A 25017-nucleotide genomic window follows, 5' to 3' on the forward strand; every position below is an offset into this window, starting at 1 on the left:
TAAGAACTGATTTTTAGACAATAGTTCTGGAAAATCTTATTTCAATAAATCTTACCAAGATAATTTTCACTTGTTCCACTGACAGATTTTTTTGCTTGAATTAAGCCAAAAAAAATCTTGAATAAGCAAAAAATAAAAAAAAAAATCTGCTAATGGAAGAAGTGAAAATTATCTTGGTAAAATTTCTTGAAATAAGATTTTCAAGATCTATTGTCTAAAAATAAGTTCTTATATGTCACTGAAAAGTTACTATTTAGGTGATTATGTCTTATTTTAAGTGTGATGAGATATTTTGACTAGAAATGAGAAAAATAGACCGAGGAAGATTTTGATTTATGCAGTGCAGGTTAAAGTTGAGGGTTGTTATACCAAAAACAGAGAAAACTGCTGAAAAAGTGACTTTTTTCAGTAAAATATATCATTAACTGAACATAAACCAAGCATTTCCATCCACTATCATTGATCAAAATCCATGGGTTTTACTAGTGAATCAACACTGTAGAAGATGATGGTGTTTCCACGGTAACTACAGAGCCTCTGAATGTCCAAATGGGTCATATCTGATAACCACGGAAAGATGACAAACTGTATTTTCCACCAATTATTGACATGAATTGATAGGATTAATGGATCAACATTTCAGATCAGTCAACAGTTTTGGTCACCAGTGGATGTTTAGGTCTTTATGGGTTAACATGAAGACACAAAATGTTCTATAAATGCCGACACATTATAGATAAACACATCCCTGTGCTGCTAATTGCTGCAGAAAATGACTTATCATGTGAGGACTTATTCACAGGAGACATAGAGTACTTTACCTCGTGTATCAGAATGCATGTATGATTTTTAAAATGTGGTATATTTGCTCATTCCTCTGATGTGTTAACGCAAAGAAGGCAGGTATGATGAATCACATGGATGAAAAAGAGCATTTTATGTTGTGTTGGTTATGAGAAAGTGTTATATCATTTGGCAGAAAATCATTGAATATATTTATCACACTGGAAGCACTTACCAAGGACTGATACATTTGTATACATTGATGTTTTTAATGCATTTAGTTGTGGTCTGTCACAGTTTGGAGCCTCAGTCGTTGTTTATCTGCACACTTTTAGAAAAATTAACTGACATCAAATTGTCAGGCAGTGTCTGTAATGGGATTTTTGTTTTAGATTCAGGAGAATATGTCATATTTCGAGGTAAATATTGCCTGGGAGTGTATTATACATAAATATACACATGCGAATATTGTGCATTTTGTGTGTCAATTACTGTTGTGTGAGAATATGACACTCTGACTGGATGCTATTGAGCCGTGCTGACCCTAATTTAACAGCTCATTTTTTAGTGGGTGCCTCAGTAATGGCTCTTTTAGTGTTGGTTGTAATATTGGCGAGGGCTAAATGAACCAAATACACAAGATTTTTATAGGATATACTAAGAGTGCTATAAACCACAAGTTAATGAGGAGGACGTGATATGTTTGAATCGAAAAATTTTCCACATCAGTCAAAGATCTGAATGCCTCTACACCGGCGTTATACCGCGGTGTCATTATCATGAAATATGGGCTTCGGGAAGAGGAATCCTTCATTTGAACTTTAACCTTTGAACCCTGCTCCGTGATCTTTAACCCTTAACCCTTCCACATTTATCAGAAGCCGGCGAGAGCTTCTTACAGGACTGACAGAAGAAGAGAGACGAGACCGGGAATGTCTTTTCATTGTTAGTCTTCATTTTACAGAGGCTGGGCCTGTTTTATCCCGACTCATAAACAGAATCTGGTTCACAGGAGACGAAGGGGCAGGACCCGTATGAAAGATGCATGTCCAACTACTCGCCATGGTTGAGACCTGCTCTCGCCGTCTGGCAACGAGCGATGACTGAGCATAGTTTTTATATCTTTGTGTGTGCTTTGGAAATTTACTTGAAGTTGTGAGTGCTTGTTATATTCGCCAGTGTATATATGAACATAATTAAGCCTGTTTAATCAGTTTAATCAGCTTTTGTCTCGCCAAAAAAAAAAAAAAAGGACTGGCATCTTTCATTTGATATTGTGATGCAATGAGAGAGGATTATGACATAATTACAAGTAAAAATCCAAATCAACAGACTCCTCTAAAATGGTTTTGCAGCCTCGTATTAAAATTCTTATATATCATAATAAAAACTCAGTCTAATCTTGTCAATGTGATGGTTTTTTCTTAATAAAAGGGTATAAACTATATAGTAGGGGATGAAAAGAAAGAAAATAACTGTAAGGGAAAGAAAACAGAGGCGGGCAAAAAGACTATTATGAAAACTGTACCTCTGTCAGAAATCAACTGTTTGATGATTTGGGGTTTTATTTGGTTGAGGTGAGACTGCTGGGCTAAATAAGGGAGTTATCTACTGTTTGCAGCAAAGCCAGACCGGTTCAGCAGTTGTAACCACGGAAAATTATACAGCATGTTGCTCTTTCTGTTGTGTTTCTAAAATACCTTTTGCTCCTGTGGGGTTGTTTTCATTTCATTACCTGTCCAGAAGTATTTGGACAGAGGCACGACTACTGTAATTTTGCCTCTGTTCAGCATCACAGTAAATCTGAAATGAAGGAATCATGATGTGATTAAAGAGTGGACTTTCAGCTACAATTTAAGGGGTTTAACAAAAATATTGCATTAACCGTTTAGGAATTACAACCATTTTAAACACAGTCTATCCATTTTCAGAGGCTCAGAAGTAACTGGACACTGACTGACCAGCCGCTTCACGTCCAGATGTGTCCAGTTCCAGGTTATTGTATTACAAATGAAGCAGATGAAAAGTCTGGAGTTGATTCCACATGCTGAATTTAGATTTGGTAGGTGGTCACTAGAATTTTTAACCCTTTAAGCACCAAAGTTGCAATATTGCGACAAGTAATATAAATGAATGAAACAGACCGTAGCTCCAGATAGAGTGGACAAATCCAGTTTGAAAGGCATGGTCCTGAGCTATAAAGTTGATTTCGTACAGGACGGATTTGTCTACTCTGCTGCTTGGATAAAAAAAAAAAAAAAAACTACTGAAACTAACTGCATTCTACTTTCTACTAATGTTTAAGTTAATTTATTTTAAGGATATGATGACAAAAAACCTAAAAACACAAAGAAACCTTACATGTAAATGTGTTCAAAGCTCAATTTTACTAAAAGTTATACAATCCTTTTAAAAGGAAAAAAAGAGAAAAAAAAGTTAAGCAATCCAATATGGTCACCGCCCTGTGATGTCACAATATGCAAATTAGATGAGTACATTTACTCCCATCATTAACTTTGGGTCATACTATATATTTTTTGTCATTTACAGTATGACTTTGTCTCTAAACACTTCCAAGCTACAGCTTTTTGAAATCTTAATCTTAATATTTATTTATTTAGTTTTATTTTTTTATTTTTTTTAAACTCTAGAGCACCTAAAGGGTTAATATCGAATATGGGCCAAAGAGGAGTTAAAGCAAATGAAGAAGGCGTCAGTCAGCTAAAAAACTAAATAAATCCATCAGAGAGACAGAAAAAAGTTAAGGAGTGGACAAATCAACAATTTAGTAGGTTCTTAAAAAGAATAACATCTACCGATGAGTTCATCAACAATGCAATAGTCCCTTCTCCACTGTCGGAATTTATATCATTTAGCTGGGATTTTGGGTCTATGGCGGTATATGGAGTATACTTACTTATTGTTCAGCCAGCATTGCATATACCCACTTCTACATCCCCCTGATGCGCACCATTCAGTAATATCTGCAGCCAAATTGCCCATGGTTTTCCCCAGGATGGTGAAGCCATGACCCGCCCTACTCTGCCTCTAATTGGCTAGTACTCGGTGCCTTCACTGATTAGATTGGTTAACTTTAGGAATGAGGACTGATGAGCCAATCAGAGGCAGAGTAGGGCGGGTCATGCCGAGGAAAATATTGTTAATTTAGCACCAGAGCAAGGGCTCTGCTTAGTGCTGGCCTCCTCTAGAACCTGATTGGACACCAGTGCTATCCCAGTTGATTGACAGGTCACTGCACGTCGTGTTGAAAGGCACGTGATTTTTGGAAATGCGAAAAAGAAAGGTAGATTAACCGTTTTTCAAATGAGTGATACATACTGAGAGAACCTACTTTGATGGAATACATAATTCTGAGGTAAGTTTTAAGGTGGTTTCAGAGTGAGTCACTGTTTTAAACTACTGGATATATGACTGTACATTTAGAGGAGAGATTTTGTCACCATTAGCTAAACTGTGTGAGGAGGCTAACATTATGAAAGGCTAATGTTCTGAAAGGCTAAGTTTATCCTATGTTTGCCTCATACATTTCCATTAGGGATGCACCGATACCACTTTTTTCCAGACCAAGTACGAGTACTTACGTTTGAGTACTTGCCAATACTGAGTACCAATACAAGTACTTAATAATCCCATTCCAGTTCTTAGTTCCTTTTGTAAATGTGCTGTATTGTCGTTGTCATTAGTCTGACTGGAACAAAGTGCTGCTACTGACATTTAATGTGTTGGAATGAGCGTTTCTCAATTAATCCACTAGGGGGCGCCGCTCTGAATTAACCATACTGGACAAATACCATGAAGAAGAGTAAAATTTTCTGAGAAGAAGAAGAAGAAAGTCAGTAATAACAAACATGGAGACAACAGAGGTAACACCAATGTGATACTAGTATTACAGCGTTTTCACTGGTAAGGTTTAAAAGCTTATCTTCAGCAGGTAGAGAAAAGAGAAATGAGCGATAAGTTTCGTTTTCACTTCTGCTGGCGGGGGTCCGCACCGCTCTGTACCCCTTTCCGTCTGGGTACTCATCCACCAGCACCTGGAAAACGGATGGAATGTACGCAGAGGACGGACAGAACACTGCGTCCATATCTGTGTCTGTAATGTTACTTGCAGTCAGCGTTACTTTTATCACCGTCATTTATTTGGTTAAATCACCACACTCTTCACACTCCCCACACATTACTCCACCGATGCGTACGTGCTGCACTGAACTGTGAATGTCACATGGCCGTAAGTGGTATCGGTGCATTTGTATGGGATATCTTTTACGAGTACACACACTGAGTATCGGAGCCAATGCCGATACTCGTATCGGTATCGGAGCATCCCTAATTTCCATTCATGCAGCTGCTTGTGTGACCAGTAAAACCTACAAACTGCTCCTGATCAAGTCATGATAATTTTATAATAGTGAGCAAATACCACAAATGGATTTTTGGGTAAACTAAATAGAGTAGTCTTATATGTCACTGTTTGTAAAATGGCGTTTTTTTGGACTATGTAAAAAAAAAAAAAAAAAACAAAGAGCAGATATTAAGCGTATACCCACTTCTCCAGGGACCACTACACCACAGGCTATAATCATCAACATCCTTCTCTCTTTTTTGTTTTCTCCACATCCTTCTCTGCAGACTCTCCTCCGTCTCTGCAGCGTCACCACGGTGTCGTCATTGTGTTCGACTGAATCACAAGTCGTGCGTCTTTTGACTCCAATAAATTTCTTTGTTTGTCCCACGCTGTGAACGTGAAGAATTCCATAATTTATGTCATGATTTATGTGCATTGCTTTCACCTGCCAAATGGTTCAATCACAGAGTGCAGGGGAAATTATTCCTTTGGCCACTGATGTTGAAATATAACTGCATTCCACTAAGGCTGCTACAGATGATGATAGGGAGAGGATAAATCACTCCCAGGTAGTGTCAGAACTGCATTATTGCAATCCTTATATGTAATGATAACTGATTAGGTTCCTTTTATCGTACAGGATCCTCATAAGTTGTTCAAGCTCTTAATATACTCCCATTGCAAGCCAAGTAAGTTTGTTATTAAAGTTTTTAAAGTGATCTTGTTATTTAGTCATTATGCAAATGGAACAGAATAGAAGATTCTCTTTCTCAAGAAGCATAAAATGAATAAATAGTGTTAAAAGCACCAAATAGCCTGTCTCACCCAGTCTTTAAGTGCATCCAGTATGAATTGCAGGTAAGTGAATAATGAATTGAACAGTCCACAGAAACCAGCACAGAGATTACAATACTGACAACGAAAACGTCTCTATTAGGTGCAGATATGTTTAAAATAGCTGCCAGTGATTTAATACTGCAAAAAGCAGAAGCTCTTACGTCAGTTTAAGTGTCATAATGTGATAGTTTGGTAGTAACTAATTGAACATGAATGGATTAAGTGGATATTTTCATCTCAGAACACAGCTATGGAGAAATTGTAGAGAGATAAAGATTTAGCTGGAGCAAGCAGAGGCACAGACGGTAAAGGATTTCACACAGAAAATAGCAAAAACGCAGACACAAAAGGAAGAAGAGGAGACAGAAAAGCAGAAGTAGCACAAAAGGAGATGCAGAAAACCAGACGCCTCAAGAACAGAAAAAAAGAAAACCTGACTCTGCTTTAGGTCTTCTGATGTGCTGTTTGTACCTTCTACTACAGGGGTGTCAAACATACGGCCCGTGGGCCAAAACTAGCCCGGAAAACGTTCCAATCTGGCCTGCGAGATGATTTGAAAAGTGCAAAAACTACACTGTTGAAGTGTGTTGAACTCATTTTAGTTCAGGATTCATATATACACCAACATGATCTAAAGTAAAATAGTATAATAACCTATAAATAATGACAACTCCAAATTTTACTTCTTGGTTTAATGTGAAAAAATTATATTACATTATGAAAATATTTACATGAACAAACTATCCTTTAACAATACAGTGTGAATAAACTGTACCAATATGAAGGAACAGAAATTTCTGAAGAACATTTGCAGCAAACAGAGCAAACAGACTCAAGAAAAAAGGGAATATGTGTGCACTTAGCATGTTTGTTGCAAGCTGGGCGACGCATTAACTAAAGTGCTAGCAGAACACTGCAAAAATCCAAATCTTACCAAGTGTATTTTTCCTCATTTCTAGTCAAAATATCTCATCACACTTAAAAAAAAAAATATATATATAAATATATATATATATATATATATATATATATATATATATAGACACTCACACACACACACACACGGTCATTTTGACTTGTTCCGTTGGCAGATTTTTTTTGCTTGAATTAAGCAAAAAAAATCTGTCAGTGGAACAAGTGAAAATTATCTTGGTAAGATTTCTTGAAATAAGATTTTCCAGATCTATTGTCTAAAAATAAGTTCTTATATCTCACTGAAAAGTTACTCTTTAGGTAATTATGTCTGATTTTGTGTGATGAGATATTTTGACTAGAAATGAGAAAAATACACTTGGTAAGATTTGGATTTTTGCAGTGAATCCCCGACTAATGTATGCTTCACGTTAATGTGGTATTTGAATCTGGAAGTGCTTCTGTAAAAAGAAAACTCCCTCCTGCAGAGTGGGTCTAGTACTTTTCCATGTTAGGCTTTTTTTTTTTTTTTTTTTTGTTCTCATATTTCCATCCAGAGGGCCAACGTGCTGTTTAGCATCTTCCATCTTTATGGGTTGGTTCTGCTGCCTGTCACTTCTGGATCAACTGACCATTTGTTCATGCGCGACACATACTCTACTTGGACAAACTGACCCAAATGTGTTGCCAGAGACGTTGAGAGTCATTCTGCTGCAGATGGGTTAATTGCGTTAAAATTTTTAATCAGATTAATCATGATGATGAATTAATATGTGTTAATGTGTTCATTTTGACAGCCCTAGGTATTATGTTATTATTTTAATGGTCAGGCCCACAGGAGATCAAATTGGGCTGAATGTGAACCCCTGGAAGAACATTAGTTTAACATCACTGTTGTAGTAAATGGAATATCAGGTCAAATCTTCAAGCAGCACCGAGGTCTAGATTGCTCCTCTTTTTTTGTTCTTTTTGTCTTTTCACAAGCTTCCCTCCGAACTCTGATCTCCGTGACCTTTTCCATCCGTCCAGGTATCCGCATGTTTGATGGTTCTGTCACCGATGCCATGGAGGCCGCGGCCCTGACCTTCAACATCCACCTCATCGACATCTACGTCTGCAGTTGGGGCCCGCGGGACGACGGGGCCAAGATGGACGGGCCGCACCGGCTGACAGAGCAGGCCCTGCGGCTAGGAACTCACAAGGCACGGCTTTAATCCACCGACCCACACCGCTGTCTGTCTGATCTAGAAGACACCCAGATCCTGTCAGTAGAGCTGAGGTTTGAAGGACAGTTTTTGTTTGTAATTAGCTCATCCCTGGACTTCAGCACAGACTTGCTCACTTTGTGAATTCCCACTTTCCACAAGTACAAGGTAGGAGGTTTATATTTGATCAGCGAGCAGAGATCAGAGCTGGAAACCGATCACACTGTTGGAAAACCTTCAATCCAGGCTTCACTCTTGACCTTGTGTGGATAAATTTGAACAAAACAATAGAAAATTCATGTTTCAACTGTATATGGTTGTGCCAGTATGAAAGAGAGTCTAATAAGTCAACCTTGATCTGAGAATATTTCATTGCAACCTGTGATCTTGGTTCTTTTATATTATATTTATATTTATTTCTTCATTTATGGATCTATAAAAACTGCATGATTGTCTTTGAGTAAAAAGAGAATCTATACTAGTCCTACTGTTTCTTCTGTTCTATATGATGATAGAGCAGGGATGTCAAATTCATTTTAGTTCAGGTTTCACATTAAGACCAAGACTATCTAAAGTGGGTCAGACCAGTGAAATAATTACAGTGAAAAAAGTTGAATTAGATTATGAAAATGTTTACATCTACAGCCTATCCTTTAAAAAATGTGAAGCGCATGAACAGCCTGAAAGTTCTTCAGAAAAGTAAGTGCAATTTTCACACAATTATGTCTCAGTTTATCATTTATACATGTACATTATAACTTACAGATGACAGTGGATCTACACATACACAAAATATTTAGTAACAGGCTGAATATTGGTAAAATTACACCTACTTTTCCTAAGACTTTTTAGGTTGTTCATATTTGTTCAGATTATTCACATTTTTTGTGAAAGTGTAGTTTGTCTATGAAACTGGTCCCTAAAATCGAGGCAAAGGGTTTTAAAAATTCAAACCAGATGTAGACTAATGTTATGAAGCAAGTTTGGGAGCACTTTAGGTCTATTTAAGAAATAAATATTTACTGAGATAAAAGAGACACTATTTTTCAGATAAAACACATTTTTGTACTATTTCATATTCTGGATTTCTACAAAAATCTGCATGTAACATGGTAACAAGGACACGAAAACTATGTGCTACTATTTTGTTAAATATGTTTTTGTTGTTGTACATTTTGGGAATCGAAGTAAATATTCAAGGCAGAGTGTTTCACAAAAATGACCGCTGTTGCAAAATCACGTACGATTTATTTGTTTAAATGAGCAGGTTCCGCATGTAACAGGAGTGGACACAATGGGTTACACATAAAACCTGAAATGAGACTGAGATTCATGAAAAACCCACATGTCTGGATAAGAAAAACCATTAGGATCGTCACATTTAACTCAGTGTCTTTATTTATAGCTGTATAGAAGACCATTTACAGCCATGTTTTCAGATCTAATGCACTGACACCTAGGTATTTTTTCATGTCCCAGTTTTGGTCCTATTTTTGGCCCCAATATTTTATTAAAAATTCATTAATTTTGGGATGGCTTAGAGCAAGAGAATAATTTTTTTTGCATTTATCTGAGGTCATCATCAGGTACATCCTGGGGTGTGAATATGACTAAATTTCTCTTTTATTGTTGGGTCTAAAAAGCTGTAAATGTAATTCTACTTTTTTACACTAAAACAACTAGAAAAAAATGACATCATTATTTATGGGTTATTATGATTGCATTTTACTGGTCTGATCTACTTGAAATCGTATTGGTTTGTATGTGGAACCTGAACCAGAATGATTTTAACAGTATTGATTGTTAAAGTCTTCAGCCTAAGTTTTGAATTTCACAAATTCAGTGTTTAACACCCCAGTGATAGTCTACAGCACAGGCGTCAAACATGCAGCCCGGGGGCCAAATCCGGCCCGCCAAAGGATCCAATCTGGCCCTTTAGATGGATTTGTGAAATACAAAAATTACACTGAAAATGTTAACAATTGAGGATGTCAGAATCATTTTAATTCAGATTCCACATACAGACCAATTAGATATCAAGTAGGTCAGACCAGTAAAATACTATCATATTAAACCTATAAATAATGAAAACAGCAATTTTCTTTTTGTTTTAGTGTAAAAAAGTAAAATTAAATGAAAATGTTTACATTAAAAAACGAATTTTACAAAAAATGTGAAAAACCTGAAATGTTTTAAGATAAGTAAATGCAATTTTACCAATATTCTGTCTGTTATTAAATGTTTTGTGTATTTGTAATTGTAATGTAAGTTGTAATGCACATGTGTAAAGGATAAACTGATAATCTGAGGCATAATATTGTTAAAATTGCAGTTGTTTTCGAAAGACGTTTCCAGTTGTTCATGTTATTCCGATTTTTGTAGATGTTAACATTATCATGACATAATTTTACTTTTTTCACTGTTTTTTGACTGGTCCGGCCCGCTTGAGATCATACTGGGCTGAATGTGGCCCCTGAACTAAAATGAGTTTGACACCCCTGGTCTACAGATTTCATCATATTGACACATATACAAAAAGACCTGAATTAATATAAAACAGAAATGTCTTTTACCATGGGAGTATGATCAAAAACAATGCATAAAAGCGTAATATATGAATGTTACTGGCTCAGAAAAAAACAGAAACAGCACAAAATTTACTGAAAAATGTCTGATTTCCTTTTTCCTGCGACTATTCACTGCTGTCTCCTGATGTGATGTACATATACACACTTGATTTCTTCGTATATAAGGCTCTTCTCGCTGTAACTTGAGAACGTTCTTGGTGAAATCCACTCGTTCTTCCCCTCTGACGTCCCTCTGTTTGTGTTTCCAGGGTCGAGGTGGGAAGGGCAGCATCTTTGTGTGGGCGGCAGGTAATGGTGGAATGAACCATGACCACTGCGGTGCAGACGGTTACGTTAACTCTATCTACAACATTGCCATCGGCGCCGTCACTCACACGGGGAAGCCCGCCTACTTTGGCGAGCCTTGCCCTGGGGTTATGGCCGTCACTCTGACAGGGGCCAGCATGGGAGACTCACTACCTCTGGTTAGTGTGCATGTACAGCCTAACACATCTAACAACAGTGTTTATCATTAATGAGAGCGTGTATGTGTGAGTGTGTGCCAGCAGCCTCGCTCTTTGGCTCATGTGCGCTGTGAGAAGCCTGTTAAAGAGCAGCCAGTGGTGTGATATTTATAGAGGCCTGCCAAATGACCTAGGTGACTGCTGGGCACGCACACACACAGACACACACACACAGACACACACAAGCAAACGAGTGTTAATTGGAGGTAAAGTGCGGCTGTACCGACTGAGAAAGGCAGAGGAAGAAGCCGAGGTGTTGATGGCGGAGGTAACAGTGAAGAGCTAGGAAGAAGCACGGTGCTAACTCCAGGGCTACAGAAACAGAAAGGCCAATTTTATCAGTGTCATATCACCTTTGCTGCTGAGATGCCTGCCCTTTTCCAGCTCATATTAGGAGGTGGTCAGACCCGACAAGTCAGTCTTTTAATTACTATCACTGTAAAGTTGTGTTGATCCCTATTAGGACTGAAAAAAACCTGCTGCTGCCACGTTAGCTGTGAACTTCTCTGGATTAATTTGCTGCAAAGCTGAACCGTTTTTTTCAGGAATCTCCCACGTGAATCAGGGGGAATATAATAGTGTAGCTCACATCTGACATGCACACACATTCACTGATAGAATACAGACATCATTTATCTATATGTTGTAATGTAAATGATGTGGTTTGTAATTCCTCCAGATCACTGTTACAAACATGGGCGATGGCTGTGTCACACACTTCTCAGGAACATCCAGCGCTGCTCCAATTGCTGCAGGGATCCTGGCTCTGGTCTTGGAGGCAAAGTGAGTCACTGTATGCTTCATTAAATACAATACGTGGTCTGGTTTGTTGCTCACTGACACTTCAGTGTTATGTACAGTTACTTTTACATCCTTATTTTTGTTGTTTTTTTGTTATTATTGACAATCTTTTCAGCATTTCCCATTATCCCCTTTGCTTCTTAATGCATAATATCACCTCTAAAGCCTCTTCACATTTAGTTTTTATTCTTTATAAATAGACTTACTCTTCTACTACTTCTGCTTCTACTATTCTAAGTTTTAAGTAACTTTTTGATCCTTCCTTTACTGCCTTAAATACATGAACATCTGAAAGTCTCAGTCTTTTGTTCAGTTCTGTAATGCAGACATCTTCCAGTTTTCTGCAGTAAAACAGCATCAGTCTTTCTCTAACTTTAATTTGATAGCACAGTACATAAAATCTATATGTCTACATGGGTCTGTATAAACCAGTGGCATCAAAGGATAATAATAATAATAATAATAATAATAATAATAATAACATAATATCCTATAAATAATTATACATCCAAAATTTTCTCTTGGTTTAGTGTGAAAAAAGTTAAATTACATTATGAAATTATGAACAACTTCATATTTCTCAAGAAAAATAATTGCAATTTTAACAATATTATGTCTCAGCTTATTATTAACACAAGTTACAGATCACATTGGATCTATTATATTGTTCAAATTGCACTTATTTTTCTTAAGACATTTCATGTGGTTCATATTTGTTCAGGTTATATGAAAGGATAGTTTGTAAATGTAAATATTTTCATGTAATTTTACTTTTTTCACATTAAACCAAGGAAAATTTGGGGTTGTTATTAATTATAGGTACATCATATTGGTCTGTATGTGACCCCTTAACTAACATGATTTTGACATCACTGATTGTTAATATCTTAAGTATAATTTTTGCATTTCATAAAGTCATGGGCTCACAAGCCATTTTTGGACCCTTTCGCGGGCTGGTTTTGGCCCACGGACCCTATGTTTGACACCCCTGGTATAAACTATCATATTTTTCTAGCAATGTATAATCATTTAGTAGTCTAATTCTAAATTACATAACACTTTTATGAAGCTAAATCTGCAACGTCCATGTGTTTTTTATTTTTTTTTATCAATGTATTTTTGTTAAGTCTTTCAAACATACAAAAAGTAAGACAAACACTGAGACATATAGCTGAGGTATAAGAGGCCACAAAATAAATTTAAAAAAATAAAGGGTTCCACTACATAATTACCCAATCACTTTGTACACACCACACATTATCCAGGGTTAAGGTGCATTATCAGCTGTTCTACATAAGAAATAAAAAGATGCTATACCACATTAAACTTCCCCATTGATCCTTTCAATGTGTATCAAATCTTTTCAGTTTTAAGGAAAAACATATCCGTCTGCCAAAGGAGGGGGGTTTGTCATTCTTCCAGTTTAAAAGAATGAGTCGCCACACTAAAAGGAAGGAAGTAGGCAATAATATTTAATTGTGGCATTTGTAGAGTAAGATCTTCTAATGGTACGCCAAAAAGTCCGATAAAAGGGCAGGGGTCAATGGTCACACCTGAAATTCCAAGACCAGAATACAGTTAGAGTTGAACATGACCAAGTATTTTTTATTCCAATGACTCTAAACTGTTAATTTTTGCGCTGACTTTAAATATTTGAATAATTCCACGGCCGATTCTCTCGTCTATGGCGTTTAATTTCATTTCTACATTGATATTCTGCCCCTTCCTTCCTCTTCTCCACCTCTTGCTCTTTGTTTGTCTTAAGTCCCTCCTTTAACGTAGATCATCTTCCTCTCCTCGCCTTTTCTTCCTGTCTTTGTCTGAGCCTGCAAATATATCTCTCTCTGCTCTTTCCCCCGCTCTACCTCCTTTGTCTAGTCTTTCTACCATTTCCCAAGCTCCCTTTTTCTTCATCCCTCTTAGCTCGCCAGCTGTCGGTGTGGCCTCGGGCCTGGTGTTTTGTGGTGGTATCAGCGGTGTGTACGTCTCCTTCATGTTATGGATGGTACTAGAGGCTGACTTTACTGCTCCAGCTGTCATGCCACAGCGTCTCAGTCTCAGTCGCTTGGCTGTAAAATGGAGCGCAGGTCCCTTGGGCGAGGCGACTCCCAGGACATTACTGTTAAAGGCTTTGTCGTGACCCACTGCTACTGACTAAACTATATATCACCTCTCTCTGGCGGATCGGCAGCATTCCGCTCACGTCTTTATGGAGCTCGCTTCTCTCTCTCTGTCTGTATATCTTTCTGGCTCTCTCCCTCCTTCTCTGTTTCTCACACTTGCTCATTCTGTGTCTCGCTCTTTCTTCCCACATTTCACACAAATATACACATACATTGCACTATACTCTCAAAGACGCAAAGGAGCTTTTTTTTTTTTCTCCCCTCCCTCTTCATTCATCAGAAAGGAACCGCTTTCCCCATAAATAGCAGCCACAAACACGGTAGCACATCAGTGTTTTACTTGGATCAGGACCCCCATAAGATTACTCCTTCCACCTTCATGCACCCACACAAAGAGAGACAGAGCTCCATTCATGATATTCACAACTTTGTCTTTTTCTTATATGGTGGCTTTACCTGGCAGAGTTTGCATGATATTCTTGAAGGAGTTTCACGTGGAACTTTTTCACGGCTTTAGTTGACTTTACAGATGCTGGTAAAAACAAGGCTAAATATATATTTTAAGACAATCAGTTCAGTTTTTTATGATTAAGTTAATGTTTGAGAATCTACAAACTCTTCACCCAACCATGATGCAGTTATATGTAGTATTGATATTCCATCTCTCACCATTAGGGGGCAGTCTGTTGTTATAACACACTTAGGATTATCAAAACCACCAACGAATTAACACTATGTATCTACAGACTTTATCACTTGCTGAATAAAGTATAAAGCTTATTGTTCCCTCACATTTGTATTATAGGATCATCAAGTTTCTTCTTCAAACCAAAACTCATAGATACTGATTTTAATAGTTGCTCAAAATAACAGTATCTTATTTTATTCATTTATGTATTTATTTATTTATTTATTTGACAGGGACAATGCAATCAAACATAGTTGCAGCTGATGTGATGCATGTAGAGTTTATAGCTTGTGCTAATTCTCAACTTCAGTCCCCGGTTGGGCTCTTCCACAACATTGCAGTACAATATTTCATTCATTCATTCATTTTTATTTATTCATTCCAATCTAAATGATTGGAAAGGAGCAGGATGAAGAAAACTTGCAATACCTGCCCCTTTCTTGAAACATCCGCTTATATCAGATAAATTGCCGTTATAGTTATTACAGCAAAAAGTTTACATGATAGTCAGTGAAAATAAAACAAACCCAAAATCCATAAGTAAAATTATTTCATTACATACTTTTATAAAGCTTCTCTATTCGCTCCTTATATAACCTCTGAAACGGAAAAATATTTGTACAGCTCTTCTCTTCCATTGTGAAGAATTCCACATTCTGACACCAAAATATACAGCATTTAAAACAATCATACCATTCAATAATCCAGTGATGCATTTATATGATATGAGGTATTCATTCATTCACTCACTCTCTCACACAATATACACAATATTTACAGATGAGAACAGTTGTGTTTTGTCTTTAATCAGGTTTTGGTTCTGGTGGTGAAGATCTTAAACTCTGAGATGGATTTTATTTCTGATGGCAGTGAGTTCCACAGTTTAATACTCCTACAGGAGAAGGATGACTGTCCCAAAGTTGTCTTGCAGAATGGGATTTTGCAATTTAGGTTTGAGGAGCTTCTGGTGACTCTGTTACTGTTTTGTCTCTCAACAAATCGACTGAGTGGTTCAGGGGCTGAGTTGTTTGTACAAGTGAAAATTAACTTGCGAAAACATAGCTCACTAAAGCTTTCCAAGCTTAGCAAGTTGTATTTTTTGAGAAAATGGCAGTGGTGGTACCTGACAGTTTTTTTGTTTTGTTTTTTTTTTTAATAATGTTCAAGTGTTGCAACAGCTGGTAGTTTACATTATTTATTTTATTTTATTTATTTAACCTTTATTTACTCAGGCAAGCAATTAAGAACAGATTCTTATTTACAAATCCAGCCTGATCAAAGAGTAATGGCTCCTTGAGGGGTCGGGGTGGGGGTGCTAGAAGTAAAAACAAGGTTATACAATATACAGAAACAAACAGTTAATAAATAAGTACATTGCAACAATAACAGTGAAACATGTGGGAGACACATACTCAACAGATACAACAGCCAGCTGAAATTTGCTGCAGGTTTTGTTTAAAAGCAGTGAGAGATGTGAGGACAGTGAGTTTGACGGTGTTTTGTAGAGTGTTCCAGTCATAGCTAGGGGTGTAAGAAAATATCGGTTCTGCAATATATCGCGATATTTCATTTCACAATACTGTATCGATATTAAAAAGTACTGTATCAATATTTTTAGGTATTTATTCAAATGCAGATATTGTGGACTTTCATTTTTGTTTTTTGTTTTTCTTTTCTGTTTATATTTTATTTATTATAATTTAACACTCTTTTATTAAATAATGTTAGTTCCTTTGTTGGGATTGTACTAAAATAATGTTCTGATGTTAGTTCTGAACTAATAGAATATGAACATTTGAACAGGATCTTAAACTGTAATGTCTGTAAAACATAATTTCCGTTTGAACACAGGAACATTTTGTGATATAGTATTAGATCCTGTTATAATCATATAAAAATGTGTTTAGTATTTGTGCATATTTCTGGTGTAATTCAATTCTTCAAGGAAAGAAATCATTAAAAAAAAAAAAAAAAAAATTGCCTTTTTAACAGTATCATGATATATCGTGATATATCGTATAATGATCCTAGTATTGTGATTTGTATCATATCGTCAGATTCTTGCCAATACACACCCCTAGTCGTAGCTTTGTTAGTTTAGCTCTGTTCGTAGACAGAAAACAGCCACAATAAATCCCTATTTCACTTCTGTTTTCCGTACAGTTTGTGTTTTCAATAGCTGCACTAAAGATCTGTTTGGAATCCAACAATCAAGGTCAGAACTGTCACAGTTTAGTCTGAACCGTGGATCAACAAACAGCAACTTAGCATAGATAAGAACATCCCATAATAACTTTATTCCTTCATAAGCCTTAGAATCAAACTCACCTATGCAGAAGAATAGCTGCCATTTCAGCATCAAACTCCATTCTTCTCATTTCGAGCTGTGTCCAGTGGGGAGAACGATGCTTCTATTTTTTATCATTTCATTTCTGTGACTCTGACAGTTGTTTCGTAGCAGATTCTTATCCCATCTGCACCCATGGCATTAGTTTTCCTCACCATGGGAGACCGGCAGAATGACTCACTACTCCCTGTAGTGGTCACATAAATCCCCCAGCCGCTGGAATTAAATTCTCTTCATATCTCTACAGTCCAAGACACTGGCATCTTTGGCAGAACTTCACAGCTCTTTATTCTAAACACTCAGTAGAAATAATATATATACACCCTTAAACATGTTATGTAGTTTATTTTATTATTATCATGTACAAATTAGTCTCCTCTTGATTAGACAACACCTCTCTGATTAATCTGCCTAGATTAATAAATGTTATGCTCGTAACAAAAAAAATGTTGGTAAAATGGTGCTTAAACTTTTCATTATAAAATATTAAGCAGATTGTAGTTTAACAGGGTTATATGATCACTCACTTAATAGGATTTATGCAAGAAGTACTGCTCTGATTTTCATAAAACTTTGGTGGAAGATTCAGCCATTAAATTTTTAGGCTGAGTTTGTACAAAAGAGGTGGATGCTGGGATTGGTTTGTCACTTTCTGCAACAATGGAAAACCCCAAGTTGATGTAGAAGTTACAATGGGAACAGCAACTTTTTAACACATTAAAGGAGTCATATGTAGGATTGTAGCCAAAACTGGTACTGCAATCACATTCAAAATACTTTAGAGCGTGGTATCCCCTCCCCCTCCCCCCAGACTAGAGGTTGCCAGATCCAGCATGAGCGTTTAATACAAGGAGTTACCATGGCAAGCGAAGAGTCCTACACCGGTATAAATATAGGCAGAGTCTCTTCACCCCGTCCAGGTGGGGTGAGACCGCAGTGCGGGCTGGACTACTACTGTCAGTGATATCAGTATTTGAAATGAACGTGATTCCTTAATGTCTGGTGACATTCAGTGCCATTTTATGATTACTTGGAGCATAATTCTTTCATGCAGCTCCTTTAATTATCAAGACTTCTATTCTGGGTCACTGGCAATATAAACTCAGTTTGGTATGAATTGACCCAATAGTGTTGCTGCTAAAGTGTTAACAAACAAAGAAACATACTGAACCAAAAACCATATCCCTTGCCTCTCCTTCAGAGGGTGGGGTAATAGCTTATGACTAATGTCAATTCCAAACATTTCCCTATGTTTTACAGTGGGAAAAAAAATTAAATGAAAATGTTTACATCTACAAACTATCCTTTAAAAAAATCTGAATATCATAAAGAACCTGAAATCTCTATTACGCAACATTATGCCTTAGCTTATCATTGACACATCTTCATTACAACTTGCAGATCACAGTAGATCTACAAATACACCATACATTTAATAACTAGGGGTGTGTATTGTCAAGAATCTGGCGATACCATACAATTCACAATACTAGGATCACAATACGATATATCACAATATATTATGATACTGTTAAAAAGGCAATATTTTGTTTGTTTCTTTTTTTAAAATGATTATTTCCTGGAAGAATTGAATTACACCAGAAATCTGCACAAATACTAAACACATTTTTATTTGATCACAACAGGATCTAATGCTATATCACAACATTTTCCTGTGTTAAAACTTAAATTACGTTTTACAGACATTACAGTTTAAGATCCTGTTCAAATGTTCACATTCTGTTAGTTCAGAACTACCATCATAACATTATTTTTGTGCAGTCCCACCAAAGGAACTAACATCTGCCTCTCAGACAGTAAAAAGTGCTTTTAGGATGCTTCAAGTAACCATTATTTAATAAAAGAGTGTTAAAGAATAATAAATAAGATATAAGAAAATAAAGAAAAACAAAAAACAAAAATGAACCTCCACCATAGCTGCATTTGAATTAATACCTAAAAATATCGATACAGTACTTTTTAATATTGATACAGCATTGTGAAATGAAATATTGCGATATGTTGCAGAACCCACATTTTCTAACACCCCTGTTAATAACAGGCAGAATAATCTTAAAGTAAGTGTTATGAAAGAAATTCCAGATGGTTCATGGTTGTTCAGTCTTGTAAATGTAAACATTTTCATGTAATTTTGCTTTTTTACACTAAAACAAAGAGGAAGACTTTGGAGTTGTCATTATTTATAGGTTATTATGATAGTATTTTACTAGTACAACCCACTTGAGATCAGAACAGGCCTTTATGTGGCCCCTGAACTAAAATGATTAATATCTGTAATGTAACTTTTGCATTTCACAAATTCATTCCACAGGCCAGGTTAGACCCTTTTTTTGGGGGGTGGGGGGGGGGTGGTTTGGCCCACGGGCTGTATGTTTGACACCCCTGCACTAACTAATGACACCAACTCACAAAAAAAAAAAAAAACTTAGGATGTAGTTGTGTAATAATATTGTAGAACATGAAGCAGCTGTTTCTCTTCTCTCTGAGTGCCCTTTAGTTCACACTGTACAGATCTGAAACTAGTACTTTGTTGCGTTTCTTTCCACAGGAAATAACTGACATGTGCATTATGCTAATAACACAAATTGCAGGGTGTCTATGATTGTACAGTGGGATGTTGTGCGTGTAAAACTCAGTAACCCTCAGCGTTTTACTGCCTTAACGGCATCTTGTTGTCTCTCACATTATGCTGCACTGTCCGTCTGTGTTTCCATCCGTCTTCATCCATCCGTCTTGACGCCTGTCCAGCAGACCGTCAGGATAAATCAATCCTTCACTCGTCCCGTTTGTCAGTCTTTCTGTCTCAGACTGTTTGTTTGTTCACTTTATCACCATGTCAGCCGCTCTGTCACTTTATCTCTGTTTCTCCATGTCCATTCATCAGTCTGTCTATCCATTTGCTCAGAGGGAATTTGAGGTTTCTGTGATTCCGTATTGAATCCTAAGATTTGTACAACTGTATATGTCCTCAACAACACAACATATACTGTTTTTCTGTGTTTTCTGCGTTTATAAACTTTATTCTGTGCCATCACTTTAACACAAAACTGTCTCTCGGTTTTTCAGTTCACCTACATTAAACTTTTACCATGAACTGTCTAAAGGAAAATGTGTTTGCAAATGTAAATTATATAAATATTTGGGCTGTCAAAATTAATGCGTTAACGCGTATTAATCAATCATCCTGATTAATCTGATTAAAAATTTTAATGCAATTAACCCAACTGCTGCGTAGAATGACTCTGAATGTCTCTGCCAATGCATTTCGGGCAGTTTGTCCAAGTAGAGTTAGTGTCGTGCATGTGCAAGTGGGCAGTTGATCCGGTAGTGACAGGCAGCAGAACCAACCCACAAAGATGGAAGATGCTGAACAGCATGTCTGGATGGGAAATATGAGTACCAAAAAAAACAAATGACAGAACAATCGACCGACGTAAAGTATTATACACGCTCTGCAGGAGGGAGTTTTCTATTCACTAAAGCACTTCCAGCTTCAAATACCACATTGACGCGAAGCATACATTAGTCTGGGATTCTGCTAGCACTTCAGCTAACATGTCACCCAACTTATCTGAATCTCTTTATTGTTATTTGTACAAGTACAACAAAATTGAGGTAGAGCTCTCCAGTTTAGTGCAAGAATTACAAGGCACGACAAGTAACAGTAAGAAGGCACACTTATTTACATTAGAAAAAATGTTAAATAAAAGTATAGCAACTAGGAATGTTTGTAAAAATAAAATAAAACTAGAAGCACTCGGAGAGCGCAGACCTCCGCCAAGGCTGATCAGTGGCCCCCCCCGTGGGCCCCCCCACCCCCGATCACCACCAAAATTTTATCATTTCTTCCTTATCCCATTTCCAACAAACCCTGAAAATTTCATCCAAATCTGTCCATAACTTTTTGAGTTATGTTGCACACTAACGATCAGTGCCCCCCCCCGTGGGCCCCCCCACCCCCGATCACCACCAAAATTTTATCATTTCTTCCTCATCCCATTTCCAACAAACCCTGAAAATTTCATCCAAATCTGTCCATAACTTTTTGAGTTATGTTGCACACTAACGATCAGTGGCCCCCCCCGTGGGCCCCCCCACACCCGATCACCACCAAAATTTAATCAGTTCTTCCTTATCCCATTTCCAACAAACCCTGAAAATTTCATCCAAATCTGTCCATAACTTTTTGAGTTATGTTGCACACTAACGGACAGACAAACAAACAGACAGACAAACAAACAAACAAACAAACCCTGGCAAAAACATAACCTCCTTGGCGGAGGTAAAAATCAGAATTAAGTAGTGCAAATTAGCATGAGAGTAGTGCAAATGACATTGGAAATAGTGCAAATGGCATGAGAACATAAATATGGGATAAATAGTGTGAAAAGATAAAATAATATGGAGGACTGTAAACATTAGACAGATATTGCACATGTTATAGGATATGATGAGATTATTGCAGTGAACATCAGTGTTATTGCGGACATCCTGTTGATGTTGTGTTGGGTTATTTATTATGATAGCTTTGGGAAAGACGCTATCTCTCAGTCTGTTTGTCCGAGTTTTATGCTGTGACAAACACATTAAGTGCATATATATTCCCCCTCTTTCTTGAGTCTGTTTGCTCATGCAAAATGAAACACAGTTTATATAGATTAAAAATGAATGATGTTTAATTGTGATTAATCGGAATTAATACACAGCAACCCTGCAATTAATCAGATTAAAAATTATAATCGTTTGACAGCACTTCCTGGGGTCCTCTTTAAAAATAAATAAATAAATAAATAAATAAATAAATAAATAAAGATGATGATAATAATAATAATAATAATAATAATAATAATAATAATAATAATAATAATAATAATAATAATAATAAAGTTCAGGATACAAAATCACAATACACAGAACCAGTTACAATACATACACAGATTTAGTTACAATAAAAAAGAAAGGATAAGAAAAAGAAAGTAAAAATTCCCAAAATGGTTACATAAAAAGGCTAGTAACCCTCAAGCCTGAGTAGTGACTTTACATGTTTTTTAAATACTTTCTTATTTGGAATGTTTCTAATATTTAAAGGAAGATACTTAAACATATATTCTTATCTTTAACTAGTAGTGGTATATGCATGAGCTGGAAACAGTTGCCATTGATCTGTTTGGGGTATTGGTGCATTTTTGTGCCAGAGACAGTCTTCTAGAAACTAAACCACGTATCACTAACTGAATATTTCGTCATTAATTTGACCATTCTAGCTTCAAGGTACGAAACAGCCTACAGGTCGTCTAGCGTATCCTTAGCTGTGCACCCAAACAAATCTTTTCTGTGATAATTTATTTACTTTCCTTCTCCCGCTCTCCTTCTGCATGTATCCACTGAGTGAATAAAGGGAATAGTGTATGTAGCATTCTCTGTGGGGAATAAAGGAGTAATCAGCCGGTCATCTCAGTGAGGAGAGTGCACGGAAAACCGAATCCGCTCCTTCTAATTGGCTTTATCTTACAGCCTCAGACACACACATGCACACGTATATCCTTGATTACGGCGCCTCCTGTGCTAATGTTTGTCACAAACACTCCAGAGGTGGTAAGGGGTTTCAGTTGGCTATGAAACTCACTATTATCACTTTAGGTGATCTTCGCTTCTAACACAGGGAGGAGCTACATTGTTTATTCATCCTAGTTTACTCCTGTACAGCCCTCCCATTTTCAAGGGATTAAATAAATAGATGGGAAATGCACTATTTTCTTATACTGCCTCTAATGCACCACTATAAAACACAATTTCTTGGTCATGTGGTAATCAAGAAGGAAAAGTAAGTCTGTTTTTTTTTTTTATTTTTTTTTTTTTATTCAAATTTTTATTCAGAAGAGTCTCATAAGATATTATATAGGACATCAATGGTACAAAGTACACTGTTCTTTTTTTTTTTTTTTTTTTTTTGAGAAGAAAAGTATTAGTCAGTAGTATCAATAATGCTCACTGAAAGGAAGAAAAAGAAAGAGGAAAAAAGTAATATAAATAAAGTAAACAAGTATGTAAAAAATGGATGATAATAATAATAATGACATTAACAAGTTTGTACAAATAGCCAACCACACTCCTTGGAAATAAGACAAAGAAAATTATGCATAAATACACCAAGAAAGGGAAAAAAAGAGCCTAACATTGCACATGTGCATTCAGTATTTGGATATTCAAAGGTAAGTCTATTTTTAAGTAAATGTATGTGTATATGACCATAAATAATATTGTACAGTAAAAAGGTCCTCTTATTAAGACACTTACAGACATACAGTGCTTTGCAAAAGTCTTATTCCACCTTAAGCTTTGTTGTTTTTGCAGTGTGAAAACGAGCAGATATTTCTCATTCTTTTTTCTTGAGATACAACAAGAACATACAGGAAATATGTGCAGAACCTTAAAAGACACACAAAAATAGATGTAAAACATCAGAAATTTAATGACATAAATCTCATATTGTCTAAACAAAAGGCTTAAAAACGCAGAGGGAGGTCAAATTAACCTGTCTTAGGTGATTTATCACCATTTATAATAACATTATCCTCTGAATTTTACGTTTCTTCAGTTTCTTCAATAAAAATCAGGTATTTTCCCATATTTAATTTACTGATCATGTAGATATTCATAAAAGCTCAGATTAAAGTTAATTGTCATAATATCAGAAGCAGGTAAAAATGACGAAAACGTGACTTTTTCAACAAAGTTTGTCATTAACTGAACATTAACCCAGTGTGTCCATCCGCTGTCATTGATCCAGCTCCATGAGTTTTACTGGTGAATCAATGTTGTAGAAGATGACAGTGTTTCAACGGTAACTACGGAGCCTCTCAATGTCCAAATGGGTCAAATCTGACGACCATGAAAAGATGACAAACTGCATTTTACACCAATTTTTTTTACATGTATTGATAGGTTTAATGGATTAGAAGTTATTAAACATTTAATATCGGTAGATGATTTTAGTTCCCAGTGGCTCTTTGGGTCTTTATGGGTTAAATATGACCACTTTGGTTTATAGAAGCAGTTTTTTCCCTGAAAGTTTTGTTTTTATTACTGTACACACTTCATATATATCCAGACTGGATCTAAATACAGAAACTGACAAATGCATATGTGTGGACATTAGAACTTTACTAAACCAACAAAGCTAAAGATGGCCTAAGACAGGGGTGTCAAACATGCGGCCCAGGGGCCAAATGCGGCCCCCCAAAGGTTCCAGTGTGCCCTGTGGGATGAATTTGCAAAGGGCAAAAATTCCACAGTCAAGGTTGTGGAACTCATTTTAGTTCAGGTTCTACATACAGACCAATATGATCTACAGTCAAATAATAACAGCAGAAAACAACAACTACAAAAAATGACTCCATATTTTCTTCTTGCTTTGATGTGAGAAAAATAACCTTACATTATGCCTATAAATAATACAAACTTCTTTTTTTTCTCTGTTTTTGTGCAAAAAATAACATTAAATTATGGAAGTATTTACATTTACAAACTATCCTGTAACAATAAAATGCAAATAACCTCAACAAATATGAACAACTTGAAATGTCTAAAGAAAATTAAGCATAATTTTAACATTTTTTCTGCCTTTTACTAAGTGTTTAGTGTCTTTATAGATCCAATCCATAATGCACATGTAGAAATAATAAGTTGAGGCATAATATTGTTAAAACTGCACTAAATTTTCTTAATTTTTTAAAATTTAAATTTCAGTTTTTTCAGGTTATTCACTTTTTTTTGATCGTTTATAAAAGTATTTTCATAATTTAATTGGGTTTTTTTGCACTTAAAACAAAGACAACAATTT

The 25017-nt window shown here is 36.3% G+C and overlaps 1 protein-coding gene across 4 annotated transcripts in view; it reads left to right on the forward strand.

Moving 5' to 3' along the window:
* LOC115436361 (endoprotease bli-like) overlaps positions 1-25017 on the forward strand; it is a 313286-nt gene that overhangs the window by 185926 nt on the left and 102343 nt on the right. For all 4 annotated transcript variants that reach the window (XR_003937806.1, XM_030159218.1, XM_030159217.1 and 1 more), the window contains 3 exons: positions 7928-8100; positions 10940-11155; positions 11874-11977. Coding sequence is in view for 3 of the 4 variants with exons in the window: in XM_030159218.1 (XP_030015078.1) it covers positions 7928-8100; positions 10940-11155; positions 11874-11977 (493 nt within the window). In the remaining variant the exon portion in view is untranslated. The remainder of the gene's footprint in view (positions 1-7927; positions 8101-10939; positions 11156-11873; positions 11978-25017) is intronic.

The sequence above is a fragment of the Sphaeramia orbicularis genome, chromosome 16, assembly GCF_902148855.1.
Source record: "Sphaeramia orbicularis chromosome 16, fSphaOr1.1, whole genome shotgun sequence".
Lineage (NCBI taxonomy): Eukaryota > Metazoa > Chordata > Actinopteri > Kurtiformes > Apogonidae > Sphaeramia > Sphaeramia orbicularis.